The 19,010-nt window shown below is 45.3% G+C and overlaps 1 protein-coding gene across 20 annotated transcripts in view; it reads right to left on the bottom strand.

The window, feature by feature from the left end:
* Positions 1-19,010, bottom strand: part of MYO9A (myosin IXA) — a 278,436-nt gene that overhangs the window by 181,305 nt on the left and 78,121 nt on the right. For 13 of the 20 annotated variants that reach the window (XM_070054736.1, XM_070054737.1, XM_051821770.2 and 10 more), the window contains 3 exons: positions 14,678-14,778; positions 10,775-10,901; positions 1,451-1,540 (listed from right to left, as the gene is read on the bottom strand). In XM_070054736.1, coding sequence (XP_069910837.1) covers positions 1,451-1,540; positions 10,775-10,901; positions 14,678-14,778 — 318 coding nt within the window. The remainder of the gene's footprint in view (positions 1-1,450; positions 1,541-10,774; positions 10,902-14,677; positions 14,779-19,010) is intronic. The other 7 variants (XM_070054738.1, XM_070054739.1, XM_070054741.1 and 4 more) reach the window with 1 other exon arrangement.

The raw sequence follows: 19,010 nt of genomic DNA, 5'->3' as shown, positions 1-19,010 counted from the left end.
GGGTTGGCTGCCTTCCCTTCCACCTCCATGGAAGGGCGGTGCCCCCTGCCACTTTCCCCACTTCCGCGGGGGAGCGGCACACCGCCGGCCGGCTCTCTCGGGGGCTGCTCAGATGTTATTCGGATGTTCCCCTTAGATGTTCCTGGTGCATGTTGTCTCTCTCCTCCTTTATAGTCCTCTTCCACCAATCCCAACTCTGCTACCCACGCGCCGAGTATGCTGCTCTCCTCCAATCAGGAGCAGGATCAGCTCCTGCCGGTTACTGGTCGAACTGGAGGCAGCTGTGTAAAAGTTGTTTCCTCCTCTCCCAGCGCCATATTGTGGGAGAGCAGATGCATAGAATAAGTCTTAATTCCAGTAACTTAGTCTAGTCTGAGTTGCTCCCCACAGGAAAGTAGCTCTCAGAGTGGCGACTATACAATGTGACATCAGACACATGTACTTGGAGGCACAGGAGTGGGATAAATGGATCCGTGTGAGCCTAGAACACATGGTCTGCAGCTCACTCACCACTTCCCCACTCCAGTGTCTTCTACTACTCTAAGCTCACATGACCTTCATACAGTCACTAGCAAATGCTGTTCTCAGCACGTGAGAAACACGCGCGTGGTATAATAACAGCAACAAATCCCAGCTGGCAGCTGCAGGTCACACATGGTGTGTAAACCCATGCAGCCAGGCGAGCTATCCGAGAAAAAACAAAGTGGAAGAGAAAAGACAGAGACTGCATCCTGGAGACCCTGCCTGTCAGTGGTCAAGAGAAGAACACACAGCAGAAAGACCTGCAGAGGCAGGGTCAGCGGTGACAAAGCCAGGCCAGTACCATGTGCCAGAAGGTCACTGAAGGCATTGCCCCAGGAAGGACTCATCTTCCAGGTCAAGCACTGCTCAACCACCCCCGATCCACCCCAGGAATAGCACAAGGCTTCTCAGTACTGAGGAGATCAAGGTCCTGTGAGGAAAGTTCAAGTCTATTGCTTAAAATCACATTCAATTTCAAGTTTCCTAGTCTACAGAAAATTCTTGATCAAATTTCAACAGCCAAGAAAATATTTTGCTGTTGTTTTCATTTCATAAAGAGAAACACATCAGTGGGTTAACGCACTGGTCTGAAGCGCCGGCATCCCACATGGGCCCTGGTTCGTGTCGCGGCTGCTCCACTTCCAATGCTGCTCTCTGCTGTGGCCTGGGATAGCAGTAGAAGATGGCCCAAGTCCTTGGGCCCCGGCACCCATGTGGGAGACCTGGAAGAAGCTCCTGGCTCCTGGCTTCAGATAGGCGCAGCTCTGGCCATTGTGGCCATCTGGGGAGTGAACCATTGGATGAAAGACCTCTGTCTCTCTCTGCCTCTCCTCTCTCTCTGTAACTCCAACTTTCAGAGAAATAAATAAATCTTCAAAAAAATACATCACAAACTTTTCAAAATTTATTTCATAGAAAATGTGCTCACCTCTGCCAACTTGTACGGCAAAATAAGCTTTTCTCCCACTGTCACTGTCTTCCGTGTAACTAATGCTTCAAACAGCATCTCTTCTTTAACCTGCAGAGCAGAAAAGTAATTCCTATAAGGAATATGTATGACAACAGGCAGAAACATTTTACTGAAAAATCAGACAAAAATATCATCAAACAGCAAATGTACAATTTTTAAAAAAAGGAAAACAAACAAAAACTACACTGGGAAACTTTAATATCAGCCAAAATATCAAAATCAGTAGGAGTCCCACTCAACACCAACAGGATCTCATGCAAAGCTGCAAGGAGAAAACAGAAAGTAACATAGGTCTTTAAAAAAAAAAAAAAAAAAAAAGTTTTATTTTTTTCTATTATTTCCCCAGGCCTACTGCACGGGCGGGCGGCAGGCACCTAACCACTTGAGTTGAAGTCAGGAATCGGAGCTGCTGGGAACCAAACCCAAGTACTCCAAGGAAGGAAATGGGCATTTGAGCCGCTGTCTTAACACTTAGTCCAAATACCTTCCAATTAGGTCTTTTTCAAATTAAAAAGCTTACTTTCTGATCACAATGGATAAATGAGCATCACTGTACAGAATATAAAAAATGAAAAACTGGAAAAAAATATTTTCAGACAACCAATCATAATCCAATAATCTTAACAAAAACCTAAAACGTGATAGCACTTCTCAAATTTCACGAATTCCAGTGGGCACCTCTTTATGTTTCAGATGTGTAATTCTATTCCTGGATGTTGAACGTCAACAGAAAGCTCTTGGCTCTCTCTGTTCAGTTTCTCTGTCCAGCGGTAACTACTAGAATGAATTTGGCAAGAATCATGTCGGTTCCTGTTTTGTGCACTTTTACATGTATTAAATGTATTTATAAACATTGTTATACTCACAAGTATATTGAACTTTTCCCCGATTGGTATATTGTTAGTATATATTTTACATCTAACTATGTTGATCCTTTAGATTAAGTTTACTTACTCTAATGGCTGCACAGCATCCCAGCATGTATACCCACTACACTGTTGAATCCACTCTTGTTGACACTATTTACAAGTACATTTACACTATTTACCATTTTCCACCACTGGAAAAATACAAATGAATAGTTATATATGAGTTCAAGAGTTTCTGAGAAGAACAAACCCAAAAATGGAATCTCTAGGATGTGGTATATACATTTTCTGCTGTAAGGATACTGGCAACCTCCTGTAAACAACTTTTATCACTTTGTCCTCTTGGCTGTAAAGAACAAAGAGTTCTTGTTTCTTCAAAGTCTGACTATACTGGGTGTTACCAGGCTTTTGGATTCTGCCAAACTTCTGAGCATGAAATTGTCAAACAAGAACATTTAAAGTATCCACCACGGGGTCGGTGATATGGTGTCTTAGGTTCGAGACCCAGCTGCTCCACTTCTGATCCAGCTTTCTGCTGATGCACCTGGGAAAGCAGCAGAGGATGGCCCAAGTCCTTGGGCCCCTGCGCCCCGGTGGGAGACCTGGAAAAAGCTCCTAGGTTTTGGCTTCGGATCGGCCCAGCTCCTGCTGTTGTGGCCATTAGGGGAGTAAACCAGCAAATGGAAGATCTCTTTCTCTCTCTCTCTCTGCCTCTGCCTCTCTGTGGTTCTGCATTACAAATGAATGAAAATCTTGAAAAACAATTTTTTTCTAATAAATCTATCGACCCACAGGGGTCTATGTTGTGGCATAATGTGTTAAGCCACGAACTGCAGTGTGGGTATCCCATATGGGAGCCAGTTCAAGTCACAGCTGCTGCACTTCTGATCAAGCTCCCTGCTAATGCACATGGGAAAGCAGTGGGAGATGGCTCAAGTCTTTGAGCCCCTGTACCTACAGGGGAGACTAAGAAGAAGCTCCCGACTCCGGGCTTCAGTCTGGCACAGCCCTGGCTCTTGCAGCCATTTGGGGAGTGAACCAGTGGATGGACAACTCACTTACTCTCTCCCTCTCCCCCCTTCTAACTCTGCCCTTCAAATAAATAAAATAAATCTCTTACAAAAAAGTATCCACACACAAACATAAAACATCAATAACATTTTATATACACAATCTAATATAGAAATACAGCAGCAAAAGTTTGATTACAAGGAGAGCCTAAAATAGAAAAGGAGAGAGGTGAGCATTATTACCACTAATTTATGACAGGCATAAACTTTTTTTGTTGTTGTTGTTCTTGTTGTTGTTGTTTTTGACAGGCAGAGTTAGACCGTGACAGAGAGAGAGACAAGGAGAAAGGTCTTCCTTCCACTGGTTCACCACCCCAAAATGGGTGCTACAGCCGGCGTGCTGTGCCAATCCGAAGGCAGGAGCCAGGTGCTTCTCCTGGTCCCCCATGCAGGTGCAGGGCCCAAGCACTTAGGCCATCCTCCACTGCCTTCCCGGGCCACAGCAGAGAGCTGGACTGGAAGAGGAGCAACCAGGATGAGAACCCGGCGCCCATATGGGATGCTGGTGCCACAGGCCGAGGATTAACCAAATATGCCATGGTGCCAGCAGGTCAATTAACTTTTAAACGCTGATTTTAAAACATACTGAATGGGGGAAAACATCAGGCACATGTAGGACCATAAAATGTGTGTACAGCTTCTTCAGAGCATCAGTGACTCAATGCTTACATTTTAAAAGCTGGCTATATTTGGGGCACATGACCTTCACAAATACACTAAAACTAAAAATGAACCACCATATTTAAATACAAACACTCAAGATTCCAGATACACTTAAATCCTTTGAAAAATAAAAATGTCACCACATAATACAAAAATGGCAAAAATGTATGATAAAAACCAAAGTACTATTGTGAGGCATGAATGTTTTTAGTTTATATCTATATTTTATTTATTTGAGAGGCAGGGAAAGAAAGAGAAACAGACAGTATCACTTCCTCAGATGCCCTACGTAGGCAGGGATGGAACAGGCTGAAGTCAGGGGCAGGGAATTCAACCTGCTTCCACCACACAGGTGGCAGAGACCCAAGGATGTAAGCCATCACCACCAACTCCAAGGCTGAGATTAGCAGGAAGCTGAAATCAGGAGCGGAGCCAGACTCACACTTGGCAGGTCCCCTGATATGGGACATACGTACCCAAGCAGCATCTTGAACATGAGGGCAAACACCCACCCCTATTGTGAGGCAGACATCTGCAATAACTCAAGGTCAACATCTCAGAATAAATGAGCTCAACAAAGTTCTTAGAAGAAACAAACAATGTGAGCTAGCAAGAGCAAGGAACAATGCTCACTTCCACAACCTTGAGGGGACAGTATCAACCGGTACAACCATTGTAGAGAATAATTTGTCCTTATCAATAAGGCTCAATACATACACATACTATAACCCCAAAATTCTACACCTTCGACTAACTCCTAGAATAATTCTCACACATGTTAGCAAGGTGCAATGCACAAAAATGCCTATCGCAGTTCAATGTAACACCGACAATATGAAAGAAGAATAGAAATGATAACCACTACATTCACAATGATGGTTTTACCTTTGGATAGCACAGGAAACACAGCGGGCTTCGGTTCATGCAATACCTCACTGAGTGGGGCTGTGAGTGCCTAAGTGTTTTTATATTGTGCTTTACATGGTATGCGTGTTAGAAACATTCCCTAACTTAGAGGAAAGCAAGAAAATAGAGTAAAACAGAAATAAATAATAAAATGGTAGAAATGATAAATCTACCATAAAAATTAAGGAACACGAACAGAAAGCTAACATGAAGAAAAATGGTAAAGAATCACACTAATACATCATTTACAGGGAGGGCAGTGTTGTGGCATAGTGGCTTAAGCCACCAGCTGTAGCACTGGCATCCATTTTTGTGGGTGGCAGCTCAAGTCCTGGCTGCTCCATTTCAGATCCAGCTCTCTGCTATGGCCAGGAGAGCAGTGGAGGATGGTAAAAGTGCTTTGGCCCCTGCACCCACATGGGAGACCCAGAAAAAGCTCCTGACTTCTGGCTTCAGCCTGGCCCAGACTGGGCACCTCTGGCCATTTAGGGAGTGAACCAGCAAGGAGAAGACCTCTCTCACTCTCTGTAACTCTGCCTTTCAAATATATGAAGTAAGTAAATAATTTACAAAGAACATCAATCAATAAATTTTAGGGGTCACTGTTGTGACTTAGCACCATTTGCAAAGCTGGCATCCCATTCTGGAGTGTCATAGTTCAAATCCCATCTACTCCACTGCCAATACAACTTTCTGCTAATGTGCTCAGGAAGGCAGTGGAAAAGGGTCAAACACCTGGATCCCTGCACTCCCGTGGGGAACCAGGATGGTCCAGACTCAGCTGCTGAGGCCATTTGAGAAGTGAACCAGAGAATGGAAGATCTCTCTCTCTGTGTTTCTCCCTCTTTTCCTGTTATTCTGCCTTCAAATAAATAAATTTATTTTTTATTTTTTTTTTTTTTTGACAGGCAGAGTGGACAGTGAGAGAGAGAGAGAGAGACAGAGAGAAAGGTCTTCCTTTGCCGTTGGTTCACCCTCCAATGGCCGCCGCGCTGCGGCCGGCACACCGCGCTGATCCGATGGCAGGAGCCAGGAGCCAGGTGCTTTTCCTGGTCTCCCATGCGGGTGCAGGGCCCAAGCACCTGGGCCATCCTCCACTGCACTCCCTGGCCACAGCAGAGGGCTGGCCTGGAAGAGGGGCAACCGGGACAGAATCCGGCGCCCCGACCGGGACTAGAACCCGGTGTGCCGGCGCCGCTAGGCGGAGGATTAGCCTAGTGAGCCGCTAAACTCTTTTATTTTTTAAGAGTTATTTTATTTATTTGAAAGACAGAGTTAGAGAGAGAGGCAGAGACACAGAGAGAGGTCTTCCATCCGCTGGTTCACTCCCCAGATGGCCGCGACAGCCGGAGCTGCGCCTATCCGAAGCTAGGAGCCAGGAGCTTCTTCCAGGTCTCCCACGTGGGTGCAGGCACCCAAGGACTTGGGCCATCTTCTACTGCTATCCCAGGCCATAGCAAAGAGCTAGATCGGAAGAGAAGCAGCAGGGACTAGAACCAGCGCCCATTTGGGATGTCGGCACTTCAGGCAGGGGCTTTAACCCACTGCGCCACAGCGCCGACCCAAATGAACTCTTTTAAATAATAAATTTTAAACTTGTAATACATTATTTCCCAGAAAAAAAACACAAAGTATCAAAATAAATCAAGAATATTTGAAAACCCTAAAAAGTCAGTTAACCTGGAAGAACTGGAAAAGACACCAAATACCGTTGCTCATGAGGTTGTTCTCTCTCAAACTTGTAAAGAAAAGAAACACGTGACTCTCTGCTGATGACCTTTCTTCTAACTACAGAACAAAGGGAGAACAAAGGATGACCAACCACTCCAGTCCTCTGAAGGAGAGGGCTGAGCAAAACTGAACTCATAAAGATGGCACAGGCACACACACATGCACATGCGTACACAAACACAAACACACCCATCTTGTCTATTCCATTTGACAATCATTCTAAGAAAAATATTACTGAATTCTTAGCTATCTCCATCATTTTTAAAATATTCTTATTTTATACTGTATTAAAGAAAACAAGTGGCAATGGGTTCAATATCTAACTTGTAAGATCTCATAGTTACCTGAGAAACTGATACATGTATACTAAAAACAGATTCTTTACATTGTCTCAACAGATATCAAAAATACATAAACACATAAATCTGGCAAACACTGAAAAGTTTTCCGGAATGGTGAGGATTCTAAAATCTCACCACGCCGGCGCCGTGGCTCAATAGGCTAATCCTCCACCTAGCGGCGCTGGCACACCAGGTTCTAGTCCCGGTCAGGGCGCCGGATTCTGTCCCAGTTGCCCCTCTTCCAGGCCAGCTCTCTGCTGTGGCCCGGGAGTGCAGTGGAGGATGGCCCAGGTGCTTGGGCCCTGCACCCCATGGGAGACCAGGAGAAGCACCTGGCTCCTGCCATCGGATCAGCGCAGTCCGCCAGCCGCAGCGCGCCAGCCGCGGTGGCCATTGGAGAGTGAACCAACGGCAAAAAGGAAGACCTTTCTCTCTGTCTCTCTCTCTCACTATCCACTCTGCCTGTCAAAAAAATAAATAAATAAAAATAAAAATAAATAAAATCTCACCACAAAATCAGCCTCCAGTCACCACCAATTCATCTGCTAGAGCTTGTTCGTTCACCTCTCAAAATTTAACAAAAATCCATCACATGGGCTTTCACTGCCCCCTCAGTTAACAAAAAATACCTGGAAACATTAAATTAAAACACTACTTTTAAAATATTTGTTCTTCCAAACTAATCTGTAATTACCATTGAATTGAATCACCTTGGAAAAGAGGAAAACTAAATTAAATCTTAAAGGAAGAATTTAAACTGCAATTATACCAGTTATCGCAACTATCTTTGTATTTCATATCAACCAAAGCCTTAAGGTTACAATTGCTGTCAATCTGAAGGGACTAGAAGCAATGATTTTTTAAAATAACTTCTGGGGCCAGTGCTATGGCACAGCAGATTAATTCAGCACCAGCATACCATATGGACGCCTGTTCGAGTCCCAGCCACTCCACTTCCAATCCAGCTCTCTGCTATGTCCTGGGAAAGCAGTGGAGGGGGTCCAAGTCCTTGGGAGACTGGAAAAAAGCTCTTGGCTCTGGATCAACTCAGCTCTGGCTGTTGTGGTCATTTGGAGAGTGAATCAGTAGATGGAAGACCTCTCTCTCTACCTCTCTGTCTTTCTGGCTCTATCTCGTCTATAACTCTATCTTTCAAATAAATAAAATAAATCTTTAAAAAAAAAACTTCTGAGAACTAACTACAGGCAGGATATCTTCAGCCCCTGAACCTTCAAGCAATTTTCCTTCTATTTAACACTACATCTCCACCCTAGAAATAGATCATACTACATACAAGAAGGAATTTAATTTTTTTTATTATTTATTTTATTTATTGAAGACAAAGTGGGGAAAGAATAGACAGACAGATTATCAAAGAGACAAGAGGCCTCCCATCCACTGGTGAACTTCCTAAATGACCACAGCAATCTGGCCGGGGCCAGGCTGCAGCTGGGAATAGAGAACACAACCTAGGTCTCCCACTCAAGCAGGGAGATTGATGTAACTGAATCATTGCCAGCTCACTCGGAAGATGTGTGATAGCAGGGAGCTTCAATCAGGAGCAGAGCCAGAACTCAACCCCAGGTGTTCCAATACAGGATGTAGGCTGCGGCACATGAGCATCTCAAGTGGTCAGATGCCCAGGAACGAATTCAAGAAGCTTGGATTTAAAAGGGAGATCTGCAATCAAATCAATTTGCTGGGGGCTGACGCTGCAGTGTAGCCGAAAAGCCTCCGCCTGCAGTACCGACATCCCATATGGGCACTGATTCTAGTCCCAGCTGCTCCACTTCTGATCCAGCTCTCTGCTGTGGCCTGGGAAAACAGTAGAAGATGGCCCAAGTGCTAGGGCCCCTGCACCCGCATGGGAACCCCAGAAGAAGCTCCTGGCTCCTGGCTTCAGATCAACACAGCTCCAGCAGTTGCAGCCAATTGGGGAGTGAACCAGTAATGAAAGACCTTTCTCTCTCTCTCTCTCTCTCTCTCTGCCTCTAACTCTCTGTAACTCCTTTCAAATGAATAAATAAATCTTTGAAAAAAAGAATAAAATAGAAAGCACATGATTCATAATTACTAAAAACTGGAAAAGTCAAAATGTCCTTCAATAAATCAATGTATAAACAAACTGTACATCTACATGATGTACAGGGATAGAAAGAAAGAAATTAGCTATCAAGGCAAAAAAAAAAAATCCAAACCAACAACCTGGATACATATTTTTTTAAATGTATTTATTTGGGGGGCTGGCGTGGCACGGCAGGTTAAGCCATCACCTGCCATGTTGACATTCCATATGGAGCACTGAGTCAAGTCCAGCTGCTCTGCTTCCAATCCAGCTCCCTACTAATGTGCCTGAGAAAGCAGCAGGGAGGGCTCAAGTACTTGGGCCCCTACACACATGTGGAAGACCCAGATGGAGTCCTCGATTCCTGGCTTTGTTCTAGCCCAGCCCCAAATGTTTCAGCCCTTTGGGGAGTAAACCAGAAGACAGAAGATCTCTTTCTCTTTCTCTCTCTCTCTCTCTCTGTATCACTCTGCCTTTCCAATAAATAAAATAAATCAAAGGCAGAGAGTTAGAAAAAGACAGAGACAAAGACATCTCTCATCTGCTGCTTCACTCAACACATGGCGGCAGCAGCAGGCACTGCACCAGGCCAAAGTCAGGAACCAGGAACTCAATCCAGGTCTCTCCCATGAACAACAAGGGACCCAGGTACTCGAACCATGACCTCCCAGGATATGCATCAGCAAGAATCTGCAATCAGAAGTGGGCTGAAACTCACACCCAGGCACTCAATGAGGGATGCTGGTGTCTCAAGCAGGACCCTACCCACTGCGCCAAACACTTGCTCTGGGAGTAGCAGGGTAGGAGATGGAGACATTGACATCCCATTAACCTATGAAGAAAAAAGTATACTACCTTTTTTGTTTTATCTCACCCAAATACTTCATTTTCCAATAAAATGAACAAAATCTTAGTATGAGAAGTGCTAAGTAAGAAGGGAGAAAAATTAGTATGGGACCATAACATTACATAGTTTAACATAGGAAGACTCATCCTCTTCAAAAATGTGGAGAAGATGGATTCCTGGGGCATATGGAGGGCAGAGAGGGAAGCCCGGGTGTTTAAAGTGCCAGCACACTCACACCAGAGGGGGCAGTTATCAGGACACAGCTGGCCTTTGGCAAACACTATGAGAAAATAGTGTCTAATAAAATCAGGATAAGTTTAAAGGTAATAACCCTTTTATACCTTATAAAGTAGGTATGCAATAGAAAAAAAGAGGCATTACCCAGCAGTTGAAATGACAACTGATGGGGCCGGCACTGTGGTGGAGCAAGTAAAGCCACCACCTGCGGTGCTGGCATCCCATATGGGTGCCAGTTCGAGTCTGGCTGCTCCACTTCTAATCCAGCTCTCTGCTATGGCCTGGGAAAGCAGTGGAGGAAAGCCCAAATCCTTGGGTCCCTGCACCTGTGTGGGAGAGCTGGAAGAAGCTCCTTGCTCCTGGCTTCCGATTGGCACAACTCCGGCCATTGCAGCCAATTGGGGACTCAACCAGCAGAACCAAGACTTTCTCTCTCTCTCTCTCTCTCTCTGACTCTCCTTCTCTCTGTGTAACTCTGATTTTCAAATAAAATAAATAAATCTTAAAAAAAAAAAAAAGAAAAAGAAATGACAACTAAGAATTTGTCACTCACTTCTAATAATTCTGAGACAACAGGCAGAACTTCAGGATTACAGATATCAATGGAGTCATCCCGGTATGTCTTCCTCTTGTAACAGATATTACCCAAATGCAGTATTGCTGAGAGAAGAGAGAAGATCCTGTGAAAATGAGACAACAAATTACAGCTTGCCCATCTGCATTCTCAGTTTATTTCATTCCAAAATCTCAGGTAATCAAATTAAGCATGCAGATCATAAATTTCAGAGAAACAAAACTATGGGAATGCTAATTATAATGAGAATTACTAGGTACTTCCTTCACATCAAGTACCACACAGTGCTTTACAACAGCTGACTTTCAGTATTGCATCACTTGCTGCAGAGCTGTCCAGGGCACTGGACTGCTACTATTTGAATCTGCTGTACTTCTAGAAAGTCCACACGCAGGGACCAGCAATGCAGAGTAGCAGACTAAGTCACCACCTGCGACAACAGCATCCCTACGGGCACTGATTTGTGTTCTGGCTGCTCCACTTCATCCAGCTCCCTGCTAAAACTGCAAGACCCAGATGAAGCTCCTGGCTTCCAACTGGCCATGGAGGCCTTGCCTTGTGGGGAGTGAGCCAGCAGATGCAAGATCTCTTTCGCTGTTTCTCCCTCTCTCTCACTGTAACTCTGACATTCAAATACATAAATAAATCTTCAAAACATTTTTAAATTAAATCAAAACATTCCTAGTAGTAGTAGTTTATGAGGCTGCTATATAATAATAATAATAATGTGACAATAATCAGCACATTACAAACAGATGACACAACATCTCTGGCAAGAACAAATGTCAGATAAGCAATTAATGCCCTATAAATCACATTAATAAAATTTTAAGATAGAAATAAGAATCCTAATTCTCAAGAAGTATATAATCTTCCATTAGGAGATAATAATAAGCAACTATACTAAAAAGATATTTAATATACAGAAGGCAAAGAAAAGCAAAATTTAAAAAAAATTTAAAAAGGTAGAAGATGGGGCCAGCATTGTGACGTAACAGTTTAAGCCACCACCTGGCAAAGCTAGGATCCCATATGGATTCTGGGTTGTGTCCTGGCTGCTCCATTTCCGATCCAACTCCCTGCTAATGGCCTGGGAAAAGCAGCAGAATACAGCCCAAGTGTCTGTACCCCTGCCACTCAAAAGAGGGGACCTAGATGAAGCTCCTGGCTGGGCCTAGGCCAGCCCTGGCCACTGCAGTCATCTGGGGAGTGAACCAGCAGATGGAACAGCCCCCCCCCCCCCAGTAATGCTGCCTTGCAAATAAATAAATGAATCTTTAAAAGGAAAAATAAAGGCAGAATATGAATAATAGAGCTTTAAAGAAAGCGGGCTTCGGCCGGCGCCGCGGCTCACTAGGCTAATCCTCCGCCTAGCGGCGCCGGCACACCGGGTTCTAGTCCCGGTCGGGGCGCCGGATTCTGTCCCGGTTGCCCCTCTTCCAGGCCAGCCCTCTGCTGTGGCCAGGGAGTGCAGTGGAGGATGGCCCAGGTGCTTGGGCCCTGCACCCTATGGGAGACCAGGAAAAGCACCTGGCTCCTGGCTCCTGCCATCGGATCAGCGCGGTGCGCCGGCCGCAGCGCGCCAACCGCGGCGGCCATTGGAGGGTGAACCAACGGCAAAGGAAGACCTTTCTCTCTGTCTCTCTCTCTCACTGTCCACTCTGCCTGTCAAAAAAAAAAGAAAAAAAAAAAAAAAAGAAAAAGAAAAAGAAAAAGAAAGCGGGCTTCAACGCACATTCCAAACATTAAGATGTTTACAAGGTTAATTAAGACCAATTCTGGGAAGCTGGTGCTGTGGCTCAGCGGGTTAAAGCAATGGGCTGCAGCACCAGCATCCCATATGGGCACCAGTTCAAGTCCTGGCTACTCTACTTCTGTTCCAACTCCCTGCTGATGGCCTGGGAAAGCAACATAAGATGGCCAGGAACTTAGTCCCCTGTGCCCATGTTGGAGACCCGGAAGAATTTCCTGGCTCCTGGCTCCAACTTGGCACAGTCCCGGCTGTTGCAGCAATCTGTGGAGTCAACTGGCAGCAGAAACATCTCTGTGTGTGTTTTGGTAGGTAGGTGGGTGGGTCAGTGTCTGTATGTGTCTGCCTCTTAAAAAAAAAAAAAACCTGATTCTTAGGCAGGTCTAACTTCAATAGACGAATGCTATGATTCATTAGTAGTGTTTATTGTGGTCATGTGGTGGTGTGAGAAGTAATATCCACAACATGCTCTCTATCAAAAATATTAACACTATCTCAGGGCCAGTGCTACGGCATAGCAGATTAAGCCTCTCTCTATAGTGCCAGCAACTGATATGGCTGCTGGTTCAAGCCCCAGCTGCTCTACTTCCAATCCAGCTCTGGGTTGAATGAGCCAGGGAAAGGAGCAGAGGACATGTCACCCAAGTGCCTGGGCCCCTGCCACCCACATAGGAGACCCGGAAGAAGCTCCTTCCTCCTGGCTTCGGGTCAGCCCAGCTCCAGCCATTGCAGCCATCTGGGAGTGAACCAGCAGATGGAAGACCTCTCTCTCTGCCTCTGCTTCTCTGTAACTCTGCCTTTCAAATAAATAAATATTTAAAAAGAAAAAAATCTGCTAACTGAAGAGTCAAACCAATGATATAAGCACAAACAAAATAGCAGAGCTGTTATTCTTACTCCTAGTATAAGCTCATCAATAAAAAGCTTAAAAACTCACATCACGATCAGATATGATACACTTATTAACACATTAACCACTAATTTCCCCCAAAAAAATTCTCCCCAGGGGACATCATTGTGGAACAGTAGGAAAAGCTACTGTCTGCAATGCGGGCATCCAATAGGGGCAGTGGTTCAAATCCCAGCTGCTCTACTTACAATTCAGCTCCCTGCTCATGGCCTGGGAAAAGCAGCAGAAGACGCCCCAAGTGCTTGGACCCTGTGGGAAACCCAAATGCTTTGGGCTGGCCATGTGGGGAGTGAAGCAGCAAATCAAATTCTATCTCTCCCTTTCCTCCCTCTCTCTCTCTCTTTCACATAAATAAATAAATCTTTAAAAAAAAAAACTGTTCTGAGATTGGGTGTTTGGAACACCAGTTAAGACACTACTTGGGGGCCAGCACTGTGATACAGTGGGTTAAAGCCCCAGCCTGCAGTGCTGGCATCCCATATGGGCGCCAGTTCAAGCCCCGGCTGCTCCACTTCCAATCCAGCTCTCTGCTATGGCCTGGGAAAGCAGTAGAAGATGTGCCAACTCCTTGGGCCCCTGCACCTGCGTGGGAGACCCAGAAGAAGCTCCCACCTCCTGGCTTTGGATCAGCTCAGCTTTGGCCATTGTGGCCATGTGGGGAATGAACCCTTGGATGGAAGCTCGCTCGCTCGCTCACTCTGCCTCTCCTTCTCTCTCTGTGCAACTCTTTCAAATAGGTAAATAAATCTTTTTTTAAAAAAGTGTATAATGCATAAAAGAACTCAAAATGATGCTTCAGGTCACTGAGGTACTACATCAGGAATATCAGTTAGAAAACTGCTACAAGAACCTAGGGAGAGAAACAGTTCAAAGACATATCATGATGTGTCCTCCACTGGAGGCATAAGAACACTGCTTGGGATGCCTACATCCCACATCAGAGTGCCTGGTTCAAGTCGGATTCAATTCTGACCCAGTTTCCAACTAATGCACACCCTGGAGCAGCAGATGATGGATTGAGATCTTAGGTCCCTGACACCAACATCAAAGACTCAGCAAGAGTTCTAGGCTCCTGGTGCTGACCCAGCCCAGCCCTGGCTGTTGCAGGAATGTGGGCATTGAAGCAGTGAGCAGAAGAGATCTCTTTGTCTTTGTCTCTCCCTCTTGCTTCCTCTTCCTGACTTTTAAGTAAAATTTTAAGGAATATAATAAATAAACTCACTGTCTTCGCGTCTTGGGAAGAAATCCTACCATTTCCATGGCCAGCTGTAGGCGTTCAAAGTCATGCCTCAAATCTTCCCCCTCCACCGTGAAGCAATCCTGCTTATGTAAAATAAAACAGGGGAAAATCAAATTACCTCTGAAAGATGTGAAACATTCAGAGCTGCAGTACTTGAAGACATGTAAGCCTATGTATAAATGCAAATTAGGGCTGGTGGAATATGTGAACACACTCAAATTCATGAGACCTCCCTCACTTCATGACATAGTAGAAAAACTCAACACATATGCACTGGAACACCAGAATTCTACCTTTTTTCACCCTCCTGCAATCACTAGGACAAAGATCTCAAAAGTGATTTAAGACCTAGCAGCACTTACAAAGTATGCTGATACCAAGTATGATTTTAATCTGTTCTTCAGAGTTTGGGAGATTCAAAGTATTTAAGAGTTTAAATTCACACATAAATGTCATTAATTCAACATATATTTACCAAGTATATACCACAAGCAATACACTGAAGTAGATCTTAGTGACACGAAAATAAATTTCTTTTATTTGGCAGAAAGAGTTAGACAGTGAGAGAGAGAGACAGAGAGAAAGGTCTTCCTTCCATTGGTTCACCCCCCAAATGGCCGCTATGGCCAGCACTGTGCCGATCCGAAGCCAGGAGCCAGGTGCTTCCTGCTGGTCTCCCATGCGGGTACAGGGACCCAAGCACTTGGGCCATCCTCCACTGCCCTCCCAAGCCACAGCGGAGAGCTAGACTGGAAGAGGAGCAACTAGGACTAGAACCCAGCACCCATATGGGATGCCAGCGCTGCAGACAGAGGATTAACCAAGTGAGCCACAGTGCCAGCCCCATAAAATAAATTTTAAAAGAGGCAAGAATTTACTTTAAAAGTTAATGAAAAACTAAAGTATAATTTTCCTTCAGATCAAAACTGTTTTAAATCCATGGCAGAGTTTTTTCATAATGTGTATTTTTTATCAACTTTTTGAAGACCTCTGGTATAAACAGTTCCAAATGAAATCATAAGATGACATGGGGACGGCACCAGGACTCACTAGGCTAATCCTCTGCCTTGCGGTGCCGGCATACCGGGTTCTAGTCCCGGGCGGGGCGCCGGATTCTGTCCCAGTTGCCCCCCTTCCAGGCCAGCTCTCTGCTGTGACCAGGGAGTGCAGTGGAGGGCGGCCCAAGTGCTTGGGCCCTGCACCCCATGGGAGACCAGGAAAAGTACCTGGCTCCTGCCTTCAGATCAGCGTGGTGCGCCAGCTGCAGCGCACCGGCCGCGGTGGCCATTGGAGGGTGAACCAATGGCAAAGGAAGACCTTTCTCTCTGTCTCTCTCACTGTCCACTCTGCTTGTCAAAAAAAAAAAAAAAAGAAAAGAAAAAAGAAATCCTATCTTTGCACAAGATGGCCATAACTGGAAAACATTACAGGCCGGCGCCGCGGCTCAATAGGCTAATCCTCCGCCTAGCGGCGCCGGCACACCGGGTTCTAGTCCCGGTCAGGGCGCCGGATTCTGTCCCGGTTGCCCCTCTTCCAGGCCAGCCCTCTGCTGTGGCCAGGGAGTGCAGTGGAGGATGGCCCAGGTGCTTGGGCCCTGCACCCCATGGGAGACCAGGAAAAGCACCTGGATCCTGGCTCCTGCCATCGGATCAGCGCGGTGCGCCGGCCGCAGCGCGCCAGCCGCGGCGGCCATTGGAGGGTGAACCAACGGCAAAGGAAGACCTTTCTCTCTGTCTCTCTCTCTCTCACTGTCCACTCTGCCTGTCAAAAAAAAAAAAAAAAAGAAAAAAAAAAAAACATTACACTTAGTAAAATAAGCCAATCCAAAAAAGACAAATACCATATGTTTTCCCTGATACAACAGAAATAACAGAATACTTGAAATGTAATATATCACAGGGAAATAGATATTTGGAGAATGGATTGTTCTTTACAGCCCTTGTCTCTTCTACTGAGAAACAAGCTTTTGTTTAGTTTTGTTTCATTTTGTTTTCTTTCTCTTCATACTATTTGCTGACCTCCTTTACTTCGAGTAGGGTTAAGTACATGATCTCTAAGTAAACTGTTAATAGATCACTGTAAAAATCAAGAATAGGAATCTGAATGGGGGGAGGGTTGGAATATGGGCAGGAGGGAGGGGAAGCTCCATTTTGTTCCTAAATCTGTATATCTGAAATATATGAAACTTGTATACTTAAATAATTTTTTTTTAATGACATGGGGAAAGAATAAATTACATGTGAAAGTAAAAGTCTGCAACTGGCTCTGTGGCAAAGCAGGTCAAGGTACTGCCTATGATGCTGGCATCCCATCTGTGTACCAGATCATGTCCTGGCCACCCCACTTCTAATCCAGCTCCCTGCTAATCCACCTGGGGAAGTAGCAGAAGATGACCCAGGAGCTTGGGCCCTGCATCTAACAACTATGTTCAGGATGGGCATTTCACCCAGCAGATAACGTGCCAATTAAGTCGCCAGGTCCCGGGGCCAGCACTGAGGCGCAGCAGGTTTAAGCTGCAGCTTGCCGGCGCCGCGGCTCACTAGGCTAATCCTCCGCCTTGCGGCGCCGGCACACCAGGTTCTAGTCCCGGTTGGGGCGCCGGATTCTGTCCCGGTTGCCCCTCTTCCAGGCCAGCTCTCTGCTGTGGCCCGGGAGTGCAGTGGAGGATGGCCCAGGTGCTTGGGCCCTGCACCCCATGGGAGACCAGGAGAAGCACCTGGCTCCTGCCTTCGGATCAGTGCGGTGTACCGGCCACAGCGCGCCGGCCGCGGCAGCCATTGGAGGGTGAACCAACGACAAAAGGAAGAGCTCTCGCTCTGTCTCTCTCTCACTGTCCACTCTGCCTGTCAAAAAAAAAAAAAAAAAGGCCGGCGCCGTGGCTCAATAGGCTAATCCTCCACCTTGCGGCGCCGGCACACCGGGTTCTAGTCCCGGTCGGGGCGCCGGATTCTGTCCCGGTTGCCCCTCTTCCAGGCCAGCTCTCTGCTATGGCCAGGGAGTGCAGTGGAGGATGGCCCAGGTGCTTGGGCCCTGCACCCCATGGGAGACCAGGAAAAGCACCTGGATCCTGGCTCCTGCCATCGGATCAGCGCGGTGCGCCAGCTGCAGCGGTGGCCATTGGAGGGTGAACCAACGGCAAAGGAAGACCTTTCTCTCTGTCTCTCTCTCTCACTGTCCACTCTGCCTGTCAAAAAATAAAAAAAAATAAAAAAAAATAAAAAAAAAAAAAAGCTGCAGCTTGAAGAGCTGGGCCCCTACACACACATGTGAGATACGGAAGAAGCTCCTGGCTCCTAGCTCCAAATCAACTCAGCTCCAGCTGCTGCGGCCATTTGAGGAGTGAACCAGCAGATACAGACCTCTCTCTCCCTGTCTCTACCTCTCTCTGTAACTCTTTCAAATAAATAACTTTCCTCTCTCTGTAACTCTTTCAAATAAATACCTTTAAAAAAATATATAAAAACCTTCAACATAGATAGTCCATGACACAGTAAAGAACAGTTATGCAGTACCAGATTAAAAGTAGATATTACTTTCTAAGTGTAACCCTTGCATTTCATTACAAAAACAGTCCAACAGTAACCCAACAGACAGTATCAAAATTTTCAAGAAAATACTTGAGTCAGTGAGTGCCTTCACTGGTTGTTCTCATTCCTCACACTAGTGAGTTTACTAGGTAATGCTTATTTTCCTGAAGAAACAACTCACTGGACACAGGAACCTTGACTATCTTATTCACATCAGATCACCAGTAAGTAAAGGCCAAGAACACAAGGAGTTACTGAAGAAAATAATCACTGAATTATTGAATAATGCATGAATACTGAATGGAATAACTCCTTTTTGAGAAATAAACAAAATTCTCATTTACCTTCATTAATTTTTACAAAAGTTTTGTTGAGTATCAATCATGTATAAAATAACTTTTTTAGGCTCTTAAGAATGAATTAATATACCTAGACACAGGGTTTAAAATTAAATATTAAATAGAATGCTGGTAACAGTATCTTTATTCCCTATATGAAAAGGTACAAAACAGTTTGAAATTTAAATTCACTGGAAGAAAAGTTCTAAGAACATGTACTTAATTTTCTAAAAAAAAAAAAAAAAAGTTAACAATTCCAAGACACAATTCACAGATATACCAGTGTCCTACTCAAAAAACTAATTTTAATATATTTCTCTTTTAACTATAGAATTTTTGGGGGGCCAGCGCCGCGGCTCACTTGGCTAGTCCTCCACCTGCGGCGCCAGCACACCAGGGGTTCTAGTCCCGGTTGGGATGCCAGTTCTGTCCCGGTTCCTCCTCTTCCAG

The sequence above is a fragment of the Oryctolagus cuniculus genome, chromosome 12 (assembly GCF_964237555.1).
Source record: "Oryctolagus cuniculus chromosome 12, mOryCun1.1, whole genome shotgun sequence".
Lineage (NCBI taxonomy): Eukaryota > Metazoa > Chordata > Mammalia > Lagomorpha > Leporidae > Oryctolagus > Oryctolagus cuniculus.
The sequence above is the reverse complement of the archived record's forward strand: the minus strand, read 5'-3'. Positions and strand labels throughout refer to the sequence as shown.